The 18465-nt window shown below is 29.2% G+C and overlaps 1 protein-coding gene across 1 annotated transcript in view; it reads left to right on the top strand.

Moving 5' to 3' along the window:
* Positions 1 to 18465, top strand: part of Dhc98D (Dynein heavy chain at 89D) — a 392049-nt gene that overhangs the window by 164467 nt on the left and 209117 nt on the right. Inside the window, exons 29-31 of the mRNA XM_075354119.1 lie at positions 3748 to 3887; positions 7569 to 7764; positions 13781 to 14014. Of these exons, the coding sequence (XP_075210234.1) occupies positions 3748 to 3887; positions 7569 to 7764; positions 13781 to 14014 (570 nt within the window). The remainder of the gene's footprint in view (positions 1 to 3747; positions 3888 to 7568; positions 7765 to 13780; positions 14015 to 18465) is intronic.

Below are 18465 nucleotides of genomic sequence, written 5' to 3' on the forward strand. Positions count from 1 at the left end.
TTTTTAAGAAATAAATTTGAAATTAATACAATATTAGACTATGTTTTAATACTTTACCATGAAGATTATTCCAGGTGTTTTTGGTTTAGGCTTTGTGTGTTATTGTCCTACCTTTATTACCTACACATTTTAATATATCTTATTTTAACAGTAAATTCATTTTTATTATGGAATTAGAATAGTTACATTATATAACATAAAAGTTGTCTACTGTGCATTGATTTTAAACTAAATTGCCAGATACAGTATTGGCAATTACTTAACATGTAATTAGTTGGTAGAAAATGCTCAGGCAAGAAAAAATTCAGTGTTTCTAAAGAAAATATCTGGAATATTAATATTTAAGATGAGCACAATCAGTTTTAAGTATATTTTAACATTTTCTTATCCATGATTTATAGAACCTTCTGAGTTGAAATTTTACATATATACTTATCTGCAATGTAAATTAAATTTAGAATTCATTAAAATTAATAAAAATAAAACTTTGGTCTATCTCTAGATAGAAAATAGTTTCTTAAACAGCACATTTATATGACTGCTAGTGGTTTCAAAACCCTGAACTGACTTTTACGAACACCACTGGTATATACTATTAAATAATATATTAATTAATAAATAAAATATTTTTAACTCCTGGTAATCTTCTCATATTCCACTGAGTGATATTAGTAAATAATGTAATAAAAATGATTTCTTAAATATAATGACACCTTGTAAGTCCTGTTTAGCATGATTCTTGGCAACATTTTCTATAGAAAAGGTATATTTCCATCACCTCAAAACTTAAAAGCATGAATGCTTTTGTTTAAAAATATAGTTTGAAACTAGATTATCCTACATGGCATTTTATCATTTTAATTACAGTGTCACAAGAAGTAAATGAAATTGAGTCATGACCATTTTATATTTAAATTTTTTTAGTGTTAAAGTATATCCTGTCATACTGAAAATAAATATATAAACTAAGGCAAATCAACAACAGCAGTTGAATCAACATAGAGACACTTTAACAGAAAGTTGTACTTTGAAGTCATAGAGAAAACTCAGATTTTGAATCTTGTGATTCAAAATTTTAATCAATTTGTACTTTGTGCAGAGTCCATCACAATTGGAAATTGATTTAATATTTTTGCTTCTCAATGTGTTAAATGATAAAAATTATTTAAAAAACAATTCATTGTTTAAATTCTTATTTCTGTGTAACAGATTAAAGGTGGTTAATTTTTAACTTTATTAGTGACTGTTGTTTAACCAAAAATTGGCAAGTATTTTAAATATTTTTAAAAAATCACAAATAAAATTTCATTTTATTTTAACATGTAGCATCAAATGGAATAAAATTCTAAATTTTAACTCCAAATTTATCTTTTATTTAATTATGTAAATTACCGGCACTAATTGAATTGTTTAAACATTGTTCCTTATTTTATTTAGATAAAAGTATAATATAAAAATTGCCCATTACCTTCCACAAGAAAGCATTAAGGTTATATACACTCCTTAGAAAAAGAAAAAGTTACATGGCATGTCTACATGGCTGATCAAACAGCAATTACACAAGAAAAGAATTAGCAATGTTAATTGTAACTGCACAGACCACTTCTGATAATTTGTATCCACTAGATTTTATATGCCAGATGGTTTATAACAGAAATGCGGATAATAGTAAGTCAAATTCAGCAATAATTATGGAATCTGGAGTCATTCACCTTGAAAAAAATAAAGTTTCATTAACGAAGAAAATGGAAGTTGAGAAAAATGGCAGAAACTATTAGTAAAAAATTGGGTAGAAATAAAGATTTATAAACAAGAGATTAAAACAAACAAAAATTTGTGTAATAAGTAATGAGATTTAAGCGAGCATTTGGAGGAGAAGAAGAAGCGGGAAATAATTGATTTTTCCTGGGGGCCAAACAAAGTATCCCAGTGAAAATGATTGAAAAGACTGAAGCAGAAGTGCAGAATAAAAATAAGTTTGATAAACATAAATATAAATAATTTTAATATAGAGAGAAATGTATATTGGTCTTCAGTCTGAGTTATAACAGTTGAAAGATGTTTGGAACAACACAGTTGGAGGTTCAACAAGATACGTGCTAGGATTATAGATATGGTAACAAGACCAGTATAATGGACCTGAGTAACGGATCCCTCCCAATTAAGAAGAAAGTAGTAGAAAATAGCAATGAAAGGAATTCAGAAGGGATCCTTTTTCTAAGGCTAACAGGTCCATTTAACAATCATTCTTTGTAATGCTGCCCATGGCACGCCTGCAACAGCTGTTGTTTGACGAGAAGAGTTACCAAACCAGAATATCAATTTATGGAAAAATGTAAGAACGTGGACAATAATTCTCACACTTCAACAGTTAAGGAACTGCAGATCAAGAAGATAACAATTATAAATGCTCAGAGACCAACGAGTTAAGATGAGTATTACGCAAGTAGTTAGAAGTGAGTAAGAAGCTAGATTATGCATGCAGTGATGAATGGTGTGTTTGACGTAACATCACAAGCATTCCAGTGTGGACAGTGGTGATTGCAGGAAGTTAGGTGAGTTGCTGACAGACAAGTAGTGAAAGACATAAGTACTAAATTCATTCATAAATAGTTAGGGTAGTTTTATTTGTAAATAGGAAAGGTATTTGCAGTGAATGAACTTAGACTTGTCTTACCTAGTAGTTAATATGAGTACAATACTAGTTGTTAAAGGTGTTTAGGTTGGCAGTCATTATAATGACTTTTGTCAGTGGGACTATGTCTAGTTTTTATGGTTGGGCTACCTGTAAATAAATCCTGTCCTTATTTGAAATTCTATTTTGTACAAATTTATTGATTATTATTTTTGTCATTATTATTATTGTTGTTTGTTGCTTATTATTGTCATTATTATTTTTATTATTTCTATAACAAATAATAATAATTTTTTTATTATTTTTTTATTTTGTTCTTAAAGTAGTAATACATTGTAATTATATAAACATTTTTAATTGTTGGTCTTTCAATATCCTGATTGAGCCATGAACATGTGACAATATTATGATGGAACATGACCTCCAGAAGTGACATCAAAATTAAAATTTTTGTACATTAGCATGTTTTATAAGAATTGAACAATAATTACTTAGAATTAGAAAAATTGTATAATAAAAAAGAAACTTTACATTATTGATTGTTTACAGGCTTTAAAAGCTATGATTTCACTTGGAATCTAGATGTGTTGCATGTATTAAACCTACTAAAAAAAAAAAATTAATAAAATTGTATTGCAAGCTTAAGTATAATGCACTGGAAGTTGAATTAAAATTTTATAATAGATAAATAATATAATGATGAACTAACCAGAAGAAAAAGAAGAAGAAGAAAACTGCAAGAACAGATTTTTGAAATCAATAAATCAGAATTAATGATGAATGATCTAATTGATCAGTACTATAACAAAGAGGAAATAAGCAGTAAAGAAAGAGTTAATTATATTATCGAGGGGAATCTTAATGTCATATTGCTCTATTACCAAGGATTTATGAAGAAAGAATGACTAATGGAGCTAAACATGATAAAACCTGCTTTTATTGATTGATTATCATGGAGACTTATGTTTGTGACATTAGTAATTTATTTATATATGTTGTTTTGTAGTTTATGGTGTGTGTTTAATTTTAATTTATTGAAGCTTGATTTAAGTGTCTATTATAAAAAAAAGATGAAAAAGTTGAATTTTATTTATATTTAAAAATATTTTTAGACATGGACTACTACAAATCTGCAAATTCATCCTCATATGAAAGGCACTGAAGATCGTGGTTATATTCTTGGTGAAGTTAATGATATAATGCAGCTTTTAGATGATAATTCCATGAATTTACAAAGCATGGTTGGTTCTCAGTAAGTATATATTTTATAAACTTTTGAGTATTTATATTGATGATAGATTCTCTTACTTTTATTACAATTATTGGAATATTAATTGTAGCAATAACAAAATTTCCTTGCTTTGCTTAAGATATTAAATGCATAATGTTTTAATTATACATAAATTGTAGTGTTTATAATACAGGTACAATTATGATTGGTTGTATATAGTCTTGGGTGTAATTGCATAGTTAGCAATACAGAATGAACAAAAATACACAACATACATCCCTGTAGTGTATTTTGTATATTACAAATGACATTTGAAGTTTGACGTTTTGTTGTATGATTGTCACTTGAGCTGACTGTCTCCCCTATCTGTAGCTAATAAAATTGTTTTCTTTGTAACAATGCTATGGAAGGTCTCTATTTCCATACTGATATCATTGCGCAGTTGTACAGGTTCAGGTTCTACAGCAACATGATGGGTGCTCCTATCTTGAAACTGAGACAGTGTTGAGAGGAGAAATACAAAGGTAGTATATTTCTTTATTTGACAATTATGTTTGATAATGATTGTCAATATTCTACATATTAGAACAAGAGTAATATGAACTAAATTGACATTCTTTGGCCACAAAAGAAGATTTGATTGATTTGTGATTTGGAAGATACCTGCCAAATGTTGCTATAGAAGGCATACAAATGTTCATGTATATTTAAAGCAACTTCCTGTTTGACCAATGTAGAATATTGTGCAGTTGGAAAGTATTGTTTATATATTCTGGGGATATTGTATTTGTTTGGTGATGTGTCTTCATGTAATGATTTTTTATGTATTGTTCTGAAGGCTATATTACTTTCAAATAAAAAAAAAAAATCTTTGTCCTTTTTTATAATTTATCTTAATGTAATGTGTTTCTTGCTTCATTTATCTTTGTTTTTATTTATTGTATGAATGTATCAGTAAGTGTATTGTTACATTAGTTTGGTGTGCTTAGTGTGTTTTACAGTTATGAGTTTTGTGCTTATTTCAAATGACATCAGTGTGTTAAGTAGTTTGAGGATCAACTTGTAGAGGCAGTTAGTTTTATGTGATATTAATTGGTTTGAAATGTTGTGAATGTGAGGCTCTGTTGTTGAATTTCTGTACATTTTGAAGTTGTTTTTGTGGGTCTCTTTTTGTGATTAATCTCTTGCATGAGTTCAAGAAAATTTTTTTGTTTATTATGTTTGTATTCAGCTGTAAAGTTTAATTTTTAGTGTAGTTTGTTTATGTTTGCAAAGTAGTTGTACAATTATTAACATCAAACAACTAATGATATATATTACTACAACATACTATTACAATAATAATAATAATAATAATTATTATTAGTGAAACTTTTCAATAAAACATTTTTTATTTATAAAACTGGTTCAGTTTGTTGTTTCAGAAGTTTTTATACTTTACATAGTATTTATTATTATTATTACTTTTTTTTACTGATTATGGCAATCAAATCTTTACTTTTGTATGAATATTTTTTTTACTTGAAATTTAAAGTAAAATTTATTTAAAAACTTTCCAAATGTAATAAAATCCTGCAGTTCTTTAAGCATGGTAAGTGACTATTTAAAACATAAAAATTAACATTTTAGTTATTATTCTTTGTAGTTGGAGCTATTATTTCTGATTTTAGGCTTGAATAGTTAATGAGCTGTTATAAATTCATTATTAATTTTCTCGCTCAGTATATTTGGTTGGGTTAATATTTTACTTTTTTCTGTAAAATTTTTTTGTAATGGTTGAAAGTTTTTGTAATTTTAATCTTTCAGTTGCCATTTATTGTTCAGATTCATCAAAATAAATATCAAATTTATCGTGCTTTAAACTAATTTCAGAATTTTAGTATATGTTTTTGATTTAACATGGCCCATTGGTACAATATAGAATTATAATTAATATATAAACCACTTACCAACAATTATTAGAAAGTAATTTCCATCATTAGGAACACACTAAGTTATTATGTATGTGATAATAAATAAAACTTCACATATTTATTATATAAATTTTTTTATGTAGATAACAATTGATCGTCATGTATGTTAAAATTGTCAACGTAGTATGTCTAGTCCGTATCATGGTCTCAATTGTTATGTACAGTTGAGGGAGAGGATCAGTTTGGCCAACGTAAAAGTCAACAATTATTCAATATTTATTTGAATAAAATGTCATTATCAAATTTCGTTTGCTCATTTATCAGTCTGTTATTATTTAGATATATGAAATTTTCCCAGAATATTAGTTTTATATATTTTATTGGAATAATGAAATATATTAATGAAATTGTCTGGGTCGTAATTATGATTTTTAGCAATGTGATTTTAGAATGTGTTTTAGCAAAATTCAGTTTTTCTTTGTAACCTTTATTTATATGTATATTTTATGTAATCTTTTATATATAACCTTTATTTATATGTATATTTTATGTAATCTTTTATATTATTTTATATATAACCTTTATTTATACAATTTAATGTGCTCTTTGATTCTGATTGAAAATGAACTAATCATGCCAGTGTATTTTAAATCGCAGTCTGTGCATTTTAAACTATATATATCCTGTTTATCTGGATTAAATTTATCATTGTTTTTTATTGATTTAGAAGGATCTGCATTATTTTTATATTTTGTTATTTTACTGTTGGTCACGTAAGCAGTTTTTAATCCGATTGATTTAAAAATTTTGTTGAACTTTCTATAATTCATATTATATTTGGTTTTAGTATATTCATTTCCGTTTATATTATTAGTTAACTTTATTTTATCTTTTATACATATTTTGTGCTTTATTTTATTATATAATTTATTTATTAAATTATCAATTTGTTGTAGCGATGTATTTAATATTATTTAATTCATTTTTTAAATTTATATTATATTGTAATGCTCTATAAATTATGTATTAAATGTAAAAATTTTATGATTCCAAGGATGAAATGAGTTATTATGGATTACTGTGTCTTATTTGGTAGGTTTCCTATAAACGTCAATATCTAATTAGTTATAATTTTTAGGTTTAAAGAATTTATGCTATTGTTGTTTTCTCGAGTTATCAAATTTGATATAGTTTTGTAAAGAATTCATTTCATTGATTATTTTGTTTTCTTCATCATTATATTGTTGATTATATATAATTAATGTCTTGTACGTATCTCTTATGTAATAAAGTTTGATGTTACAAAAATTTTATGTAAATTATTTTCTAACTTGTTCATAAAAATGTTAACTAATATGGATGAGAGTGGTGATAAGACCATTCTCTTGTTGATAATATTTATTATTGTATTCAAAGTAGTTGTATTTGATGCATAATTTTATTTATTTTGTGTACTATGTTGTCTATTTTTAATTTTGTTAAGGTGTTATTAATTATATCAATGGTTTTATTGGTCTCTTTTATATCTAGTGTTATGAGTTTAGTTGTGCTATGTTAATTGTATTAATTATATCTACTAATTCATATCCATTTTTAAATTGTATTTATTATCGATTATGATATATTCTTTTAAAGTGTTTGATAAAAATTTACTTTTTAGATAGATGGCTGAATTAATACTATTTATTAGAGGTCTCATGGGCATATCTATTTTATGAATTTTGGGTAGTGCTTTTAAAATAGGGCTTTAGGATTATAAATTTAAAACTAATGTTCTTCTTTGTTATAGATTCGTGGGACCATTTTTAGGTACTATACAAAAGTGGGAAAAAAATTTAGCCATTATTGCTGAAGTATTGGAAACATGGCTTGCGGCACAGTCTAGATGGCTTTATCTTGAAGGAATTTTTATAGTTGGTGATATAAGAACACAGTTGCCTGAAGAAACCAAGAAATTTGATGAGCTTGACAAACTATACAGAAAGGTAAAATACATATGTGTATTTGGCATCTGTATTTAAAATCATGCTATTATATTAGTGATTTTTTTCACATCATTCATAATGTGATTGTTAAGATTGAGATTGTTGAGGGTTAAGATATATTCAAATTAATGTTTACATATATTTTAACCCATTTCTTATTACCATAAATATATTATTTTATATAGTTCAATCCAAATTTATGCATTTGTATGATCAGTAGATCTTAACTACAACAACCTAATTCATTCCTAAAGTGGTGATAAATCAAAAGGTCAAAATTGAATCAGTTCTGTAAAAAAAATTATATAAAAAGCTTAAAAATAAATCGACAGATTTAATTTTAAATATATTTATTACGATATTATCAAAGTAAAAAAATTTGATGTGGACACCACATTCTTCCTTATATGCCTATTGAATTACTAGTATACATTTTTTGCTTTACTTCATTTAAACTAATTTCATTTGAAAGTGAGATACGATCCTCCAATTCTTTGATAGATAGTTTATTAATATCAAATATTTATACAATTATTAATTCAACAATCTTACACAAAACATTAGGATAGGGTAAAAGTCCCTTTATTACTCATTTTACTAGATCAGTTTTATTCGTATCTTTGTGAGTTGCTGATAAAAAATAGTTTAAATTTCTGGTGTGTTGTATAAACAAAAGTTTATCATACAGGAAAAAGAAAGATAACATGAAGAAATATGTCTCAAAAAATCACAAGATGAATATGAAGGGGAAGAAAATGTTAAAATCAAAGTAAGAATAAAAAGATAAAGAGAAGATAGTAAATATAAAGAGGAAGAAAACATTAAGACCAAGGAAAGAATAAAAAGATTAAGAGAGGATGATGAAAATAGAGAGAGAAAATTTGAAAACTAGAGAACGTGTACACAAATTAAGATGAGAAAAATTATATCAAACCAAAGAGCGATTAAATGGATTGGCAACAAAAAGCAAATAAACAAAATGATGATCAACTCCAACTTAGGGAGAATATTGTCCGACAATATCAGAAGAGTAATGAACTAAAAGATAAGAATTTTTTTGCAATTAATTAAAGAATTGAGATATATGCCTCAGTGTATATGTTGTTCTTGTGAGGATCTATTTTTCAGTCACTCTATAATTAACTTTAATGTAGATAAAATTAAACAGAAATTCCAGAATAATTAAATAAAATTAAACAGAAATTGAACTAGAAAATCCAAAAATAATATGTTTCTAAACTATAATTTTCAATTAATATTAAATAATCAGATGTTTCACCAAATCTATTACATATACACATATGTAATGCCTATTAAATTATATTTACACATTTTTAAAAGTACATAAAATTTCATTTCATTTAAGTACTAATAATTTAAGTACCATTTTATTTCAGTACTAATAATTTTTTTCATTTTTTTTGTATTCATTGAATTATTATTTATTGTAAAACTTTTTTACAATCATGGGTTAATATTATTAAATATATATTTAAATTTAAAAAAAACAAAACGATGAAGTCTGATTCAAAACGATATGCCTTCCCATTAAGATCAAAATATTTCAATTGTAATAAAAACGGAGGTGCCCCAACCTGATGTTACAACAGTGCTAAATCCAAAATGTTAACATCCTATGGCTAATCGTTTTTGAGTTACGCAAAATACATACATACGCTGAAACTAGTCAAAATGGATTCAGGGATGGTTAAAATGGATATTTCCATTGAAATATGGAAACGAAATATTTCTCAATCACAATATTTCCTTTACTTTGTACAAGGAAGTAAAAAGTGTAATTTTTATCACAAGTAATGTTTACAGTCTTCATCTTTGGGTAAAAGCCATAGGGTGGTTGGCAGCAGCTCTCCAGTCTCGCTTATCAGCCTTTCTCTTTAGCTCCCAGTAAGAATCACTGTTCATATCATCAATTATATGTTTTATGAACTCCAACCGAGGCCTTCCACTACAATTTCTCCCTTCCATCTGTCCTCCTATCCCCCTCTTAACCAAACTCTGGTGCCTAAGAATGTGTCCTGTTAGCTGAGCTCCTGATTTTAATTGCTTAAAGAAGCTTCTCTCTTTGTTAACTCTCTTTTATACTTGCTTGTTTGACACGTTCTTCATCCAATTTATATTTCTATCCAGTTTATCATCCCTCTGTAATACCTTACTTCAAAAGCCAAAACTCTCCTCTTTTCCTTTTCTCAAATTGTCCATGACTTGCTTCCATACAATGCAATACTGCACACAAATGCTCTCAGTAATTTTTTTCTCAACTCAAGACTTATATTATTTGTGTAAAAAGGTTTTTCTTTATGTTAAAGGCATTCTTTGCCTGGTGTATTCAACTCAGTATTTCTTTGTTGCTTCTTCCATTACCTGTTATTTTACTTATTAAATATTTAAACTCTTCTATTTCCTGAATAGTCTCACCCCTCAGTTTTATTGTTGTTCTATTCATCCTGTTCTTGGTGCATACCAGGATTTTGGTTTTATGACTGTTAATACACATGTGAAGTTCTTCTTTCAGTACCCTATCCATAACAGTTAAAATTTGTTACAAGTCTCTCTTTGCTTTCTGCAATTATATTGTCTGCAAATCTTAACATGTCAACTCCTTCCTGGACCTTCTTCCTGGATCAACTTTCCTGGATGTCAACTTCTTCCTGGATCTTTATACCTACACTCTCTTTCTCTTAAATTCTATCAAAGGCCTCTTGTATGTATAAGTTGAACAAATAAGGAGGCAGTGTACAGCCCTGTCACACCCCTTTTTTAATGTCTGCTTCTTCTTTTTTGTTTCCACAGAAAATTATTCCCATTTCATTTTGATAAATACTGTAAATAATCCTTCATTCCCTGTTGCTAATAGTTATCCAATTCAATTGATGAACAAGATGTTCCAATTTACACTGTTGAATGCTTTTCCAGGTCTACAAATGATATGAAAGTTGTTTTACCTTTCTTCAGTTGTTTCTCTACTACTTGCCTTAGTGCTAAAATCACTTCTTTTGTTTTTATCACCTTTCTAAATCCAAATTGGTCTTCTGTTAGCAGCCCTTCTGCTTTCTCTTCTATTCTCTTTTGGATAATTTTATTTATCATTGATGCATGACATGTCTCAGTGTTCTATATTGCTCATATGATTGGGCTTTTGTTTTCTTTGGTAATGGTATTGTAATGCATTAACTGGGCAACTTATATAGTTCTTTTTTTATTTTTTCACCAGTCCTTTTCAAGAGTTCTCCTGGTATGTTGTCCATTCCTGGCACCTTTCATCCCTCAATTCATGTAATGCCTTTGTGAACTCTTCCTCCATTATTGATTCCCCCAGTTCCTCTGGTAGTCCTTCCAATACCTCTTCTATTGTTAAAATGTGATTGCCACCACTAATACAACCATTCCAAATACTCTTTCTATTGTTCTGCAATTTTTTCTTCATCATATATAATTTTTCACTCTATCCATTATACTCATGGTTTTTACTTTCCTTACACTGAAGAACTTTTAAATGTCTCCATAGGCTTTATCAATCTGTCACACTTTCATACAATTGTTTATATCTTTACAGTTGTTTTTTAGGGATTTTTCTTTATCCTGTCTTGCTTTCCTATTTATTTTATTCCTTAATTCCTTGTAACTTGCTCATCCTTCCTCATCTATTGCATTTTTGTACTCTCTTCTTTCATTGATCAACTCAACTTCTTCACTAATTCATTCCTTCCTCTTTTCATGTGTTTTTCTCCCAATTACTTTTTCTGTTGTATTCAGAATAGCCTTTTTATTTTGTTTCATTTCTGTTCAACATCCAGTTGTTCTTTTGTTTGTATGGCTTCAGTAACTTTCTCCATTTCTGCCATATGCATACTATGAACTGCTTCATCTTTTAATTTCTTAACATTCCAATGATTCCTTTCTACTGTTGCACCTAAACATTTGAATTTTAACTCAGAGCACATTATGACTAAATTATGGTCACTATTTGCATCTGCCTCAGGATAACTTCTGCTGTCCTTTACTTGATTTCTGTACCTTTCCTGCACTAAAATATAATCCATTTGTGCTCTCTTTACGTCCCCAGGAGCTTTCCATGTATATTTTTGCCTTGGATGATGCTTAAATAATGTTTGAAATTGAATTGTATTTTGTGTAAAATTCTATGGGTCTTTCTCCCAAAGTCCATAATTCCCTACAACCCTCTTCTCACATCCTTCCTCAACATTAGAATACCAATCTCCCAGTATGATCAAATTCTCTTCCCCTCTGATATTCTGTATTAAATTACCTAACTCTTCATTCACTTTCTCCACTTCTTCATCTTCTTCTTTGGTTGTAGGCATTTATACCTGCACTATCATGGTGTCCTTTGGTTTAGTGACAATTCTGAGAATAGTTCTAGGCAATAATAGGCAATTCTAGAGTAATTCGCTTATTGTATTGCACATAACCCTTTACATTATTTCCTAATTTTTTGTTGAGAATTATGCCTACTCTTCCATATCCTGGTTTGTTTTCGGCAATTCCCATGAGTATTATTCCATACTGTCCACTCCAAAAGTCTCCATGACTAGGCCATCTCATCTGTGCAACTCCCAAGATATCCATTTTTAATTTCTCCATTTTCAACTTAACATTCTTCAATTTCCCTGCCTGTTGCATTGTTGCACATTGAAGTTCCTATTCTCTTCTGATGTTTGTACTTGATCGAAGTAAAGGCCTCTCTAGTTCGTCCATCTCCGAAGATCCAGTTGGTGGACTATTTTACCTCCGGACAATTTAGCTAAAGAAGCCTCCATCTTGAGCTATGATACTAGGGACATCCAATGGGATCTTTAATGGGGGTGATTTCCTGTTGCCTTCCCCATTCTATTCCTTGACCACCTAGGTGGCTTCTTCCACCTTTAGAGGTACTTTCCTACCCCAAGAGCAAGAGTTTGCCCTGTACCTTTACCTGCTCATCTGCTCTCCAAAGAGACCTTGGCCCTTGGTAGAGAGGAACTCCTTATACTGTGAGTTGCTCAGTTGTCAGAGCCTTGTCGGTAACAATAGGGTGCATCTGCATGGTGCACCCTGTTGTGTGCTTGTTGCACACAAGGCTTAATTGCAACGTGAGAAGGTGAGGTTGACAATTACAAGGAAGAGAATATTTGAGATGCATCCATATGTCATATACCCCTTTATCCATCCCTATATTTATTTTCTTACCATTTTACGGTAAGAAAATGAAAAATCTAAATCTATGAAAATTTTAATAGGATGTTTCTTATGTCATAATGCAAATAGAAAAAAAAAAACAGAATATCTACATAAAAATGTTTATCTTGACCAAAAGATTGTCCTCTTGAGAAGTAAATTTTAAACTAGTAATGAACAATACAAATAAACATTATATCTCTTCCCAAACTTAACCAAATGGACAAATCTGTACTTCTAAAATTGTCTAGAGAAACATACTGTTAAACCGTGTGTGATTCTGAAGAACCATTTACATTGATTATCCATCATTCCTACTTAACATGACCAAAAGTAAATGTGCAAATCCCAAAATCAGTGAAAAATGTTTTATATAAAATTTATATTTAAAATTTAACAATATAAAGCTTTTACTACATATAATACATATGCAAATATTAGCAAGAAACAACTTAGAAAAATATTAAGAAAACTTAGTATTTTTTTAAACTATTATAAATTCAAAAATATGAATATTATTTTGATACTTATTGTTATAAATAATTTTATATAATACATGCATAGTAATTGTTCATAGTATTTTGTGGGTGAAGATTTTGCAGGAAGGGTGAAAACAATGAACAATAAAAAATGCTGATTAACCTGATATTATAGCAGAATGCTGAATACTACTTAACACCCAACCTGCTACTTGTAAAGGGTATAATAAAAATTTTAATTAAATTAAAAATAATAGTGTATGAATGAATATATGTAACAAAATGCCATAGATATAAATATTTATTTTAAACAATATATCATAATTTCCTTTTTGTTACAGATAATGTTTGAAACAGCTAAGAAACCAATTGTATCAGAACAATGTTTACTACCTAACAGATTGACAGATTTGAAAGCTCTTGTTTTTGGATTTGATAAATGTCAAAAATCACTAAATGATTATCTTGATAGTAAACGAAATGCATTTCCACGTTTTTTTTTTATATCTGATGATGAATTGCTTGCTTTGTTGGGAAGCAGTGAACCTGAAAGTGTACAAGAGCATATTGTTAAGGTGATGATTGTTAACTGTTTTATTTGAAAGTTAGAAGTTTCTGTTGATTGTGTATAATATAACATCATTTACATATTATTGTCTTAATTTTTGAATTGGACAAATGGGTAGGCCACACCTTTCAGAGAGAGAGAGAGAGAGAGAGAGATATACAAAAGCATTTAAATACACAGTAACATAGTCCATGCAACACTTGTAATAAAAAATACGTGACTGATAATAACAGAAATAACAAATTTAAACTATATATAACTGCATTGTACTAATTTCTTCTTATTAGAATCATGTTTTGATTTAATTAAGCTGGGTGATTGTATAAATGAAATAAATTTGTTTTAGATATAGTATTTGTGTCATTATCATGCTTTAATTGTAGAAGCAGCAGTAATTAAGGTTTTTTAAACTGGCTGAAATTAAATAATGTGATTAATTAGACATAAATTAATTATTTATAGAATACAAATATAAAGACATAAGTTAATATAGACATAAATATAGAATGTAATTATGACAAAAATTAGTAGAACTTGATTGTATTTCAAATCTAAAATCAAGAATTATTTTTTAATAATAATTGTAAATTAAATAGATTGGTGAATGAATTATTATTAAATTTATTAACGTTGTATTAGAATTGAGAAAGCTAAAATATTTATTTTAATATTAAGAATATTTGTAGTTATAACAGGAGGAGAGCTTAGTTGTGGTTTGCTCTTAGAATTAAAGTTTATTGCTCTAAAATCAAAGTTCATATTACATCGGGATTACTTTAAAAAGTAACTCTTTTATTCTGATAGATATAATAATAATAACATTATATATACGTTACATCAGGGATGGGTATAGGAACGTAGATTACACAGATAAATAGAAAGTAACTGTCCTTGTATTTTCCGAGTAGATGGATCAAGGGAAACTATGGTAAACCTTGATTAGGTCTGCATCACAGAATACAAAAATTAATTCTAAAATAAGATATAGATGTTATCTATATGAAGTCTTTATTAATAATTAAAAATTAAAACACATGAAATAATATTAAAGTAAATTTGTGAAAAAACTAAATTTATATAACAAAAAAAAGACTCCCTCTATGAATCATGAGACCTTGCCGTTGGTGAGAGAGCTTGAGTGCTCAGTGGTACAGAGTAGCTGGACCGAAGGTGCTACCATATCAGAGAGGTATCTGTTGAGAGCCAGACTAAGGAATGATTCCTGAAAGAGGGCAGCAACTCTTTCAGTAGTTATTAAGGGCGTAGGTCGGGACGACTTTAACGGCCATATCAACATCACTCAGTCCTCTTGAGTACTGCACAGCTGAAAGCAATGGAAAACAACAGCTGCTTTTTTTCCAAGAAAATGTAGCTCTCTACATTTTTGTATAGCAATGATGGAGGCACATTCCTTGGCAAAATATTTCAGAGGTAAACTAGTCCCCCGTTCGGATCGCTGAGTGGAGACTGCTAAGGAAGGGGTCACCAGAAAATTAAAAAAATAACATTCTACGAGTCGGAGCATAGAATGTTAGAAGTCTAAAAAAGGTTGGTAGATTAGAAAATTTAAAGAGGGAAATGGATAAGATAAATGTAGATGTAGTAGGAATTAGCGAGGTTCGGTGGGAAGAGGAAAACGACTTTTGGTCAGGTGATTTTAGAATAATTATCTCAGCTTCAAATAATGGACAGGCAGGAATAGGTTTCATAATGAACAAGAAGATAGGGAGGAGAGTATAGTATTTCAAAATGCATAGCGATAGAATCATTATAATAAGGATAAAATCGAAACCTAAACCAATAACGATTGTTAACTTCTATATAGTTACAAACACCCATGATGATAATGAGGTAGAGTGTGTGTATGAAGAAATTGATGCAATTAAACATATAAAAGGAGATGAAAATTTAATAATATTTGGAGATTGGAATGCAAGCACTGGAAAAGGAAAGGAAGGAAATATAATGGGTGAATACTGGCTGGGCAAAAGGAATGAAAGAGGGGACCGACTTATAGAGTTTTGTAAAGTATAATTTAGTAATTGCCAATACCCAGCTTAAGAATCATAATAGAAGAATATACACATGGAAAAAGCCAGGCGATACTGCAAGGTATCAGGTAGATTATATCATGGTTAAGCAAAGATTTAGAAATCAACTTCTTGATTGCAAATTTTACCCTGGAGCAGATATTGATTACGATCATAATTTAGTGATAATGAAATGTAGATTGGGATTTAAAAACCTGAAGAAAAGGTGTCAGATGAATCGGTGGAATTTAGAGAAGCTTGAGGAAGAGGAGGTAAAGAAGATTTTTGAGGAGGACATCGCAAGAGGTCTGAGTAAAAAAGATAAGGTAGAAAATGTAGAAGAAGAATGGGAGAATGTTAAAAAGGAAATTCTTAAATCAGCAGAAGCAAACTTGGGCGGCACAAAGAGAACTGGTGGAAAACCTTGGATTTCAGATGATATATTACAGCTGATGGAATAAACATAGTAAATATAAGAATGCTAGTGAGGAAGAAAGTAAAAGGAACTATTGACAATTAAGAAATACTATAAACAGGATGTGCAAACTAGTGAAAGAAAAGTGGATTAAAGAAAAGTGTTCAGAAGTGGAAACAGAAATGAACATTGGTAAAATAGACTGAGCATATAGGTTAAGAAGAATTTTGGGATACATAAATTAAAATCTAGTAATGTGTTAAACAAAGATGGTACACCAATTTATAATATGAAAAGCAAAGTCGATAGTTGGGTGGAATATATTGAAGAGTTATACGGAGGAAATGAATTAGAAAATGGTGCTATAGAGGAAGAAGAGGATGTCGAAGAGGATGAAAAGGGAAATATAATTCTGAGATCTGAATTTAAGAGAGCTGAATTTAAAAGATTAAATGGCAGAAAGGCTCCTGGAATAAATGGAATACCTATAGAATTACTGCGCATTGCAGGTGAGGAAGTGATTGATAGATTATACAAACTAGTGAGACTTCAAAAACAGTGTTATATTCATGATACCAAAGTAAGCAGGAGCAGATAAATGTGAAGAATGATGAACAATTTACAGCTTAACTACTCATACATCAAAAATCTTAACTAGAATTCTGTGCAGAAGAATTGAGAGGAGAGTGGAAGAAGTGTTAGGAAAAGACCAATTTGATTTCAGGAAAACTATAGGAACAAGGAAGGAATTTTAGCGCTCAGATGAATAGTAGAAAGAAGATTAAAGAAAAACAAACCAACATACTTGGCATTTATAGACCTAGAAAAGGCATTCGATAATGTAGACTGGAATAAAATGTCCAGCATTTTAAAAAAAATTAGGTTCAAATACAGAGATAGAAGGATTGCTAACATTTACAGAAACCAAACAGCAACAGTAATAATTGAAGGACATAAGAAAGAAGCCATAATAAGAAAGGGAGTCCGACAAGGATGTTCCCTATCCCTGTTAATTTTTAATCTTTACATAGAACTAGCAGTTAATGATGTTAAAGAACAATTTAGATCCAGAGTAACAGTACAAGGTGAAAAGATAAAGATGCTATGATTTGCTGATGATATAGTAATTCTAGCTGAGAGTAAAAAGGATTTAGATGAAACAATGAACAGCATGGATGAAGTCCTACGCAAGAACTAATACATGAAAATAAAGAAGAAAAAAACGAAAGTAATGAAATGTAGTAGAAATAATGAAGATGGACCTCTGAATGTGAAATTAAGAAGAGAAAGCTTTATGGAGGTGGAAGAATTTTGTTATTTGGGAAGTAGAATTACTAAAGATGGATGAAACAGGAGTGATATAAAATGCTGAATAGCACAGCCGAAAGCAAAAGCCCATAAGGCTGCCATAAGCAAAGTTTCAGTGCAAACAAGTTTTCTTAAAAACCCATTGGCTTTTTTCTTTTCTTCATTTTCATCTTGGCTGTTAGTCATACTTTTTTTTGATAGCCTTTGCAATTGCCTCAAAATCTCTGTTGAGACTTTTGAATAATACCCCTTCCTTGGTCGACCATCTTGTTATGATCAGTGATTTTATGGAGAGGTTCTTATCACCATGCTTGAAAAATGATTCTAGGACGTTCCATTAATGGCTTGATGAAGAAAAAAAATTGTAGAGATCTTGTAACAAGTCAAAGAAGAATGATTTAGAAAGATTACAGCTTTCTGCCTCACTAGATCCACCAAATTAAGGGCATGAATAGAGCATGGTACTAAAATATCAGTGGATTTCCTTCTTTTAGTGTAGTTTGTAATCCAGAGTAGAGTCCAGAAAATTTGAGGCGTTTTTAAACAATTGTCTGCTGTAATTGAGCCTTAAGAGATTCAAAACTAATCAAATTATTTTCCTGTGTGGGCTTAGTTTTTAAAAAATCTACAGTGTTCTTCAGGATACCCAGATTAATTCACATATCTTAGGATGAAAGGTAACTGATCATTATGTGTAACATCTGG

This window comes from Lycorma delicatula, chromosome 1 (assembly GCF_047948215.1).
Source record: "Lycorma delicatula isolate Av1 chromosome 1, ASM4794821v1, whole genome shotgun sequence".
Lineage (NCBI taxonomy): Eukaryota > Metazoa > Arthropoda > Insecta > Hemiptera > Fulgoridae > Lycorma > Lycorma delicatula.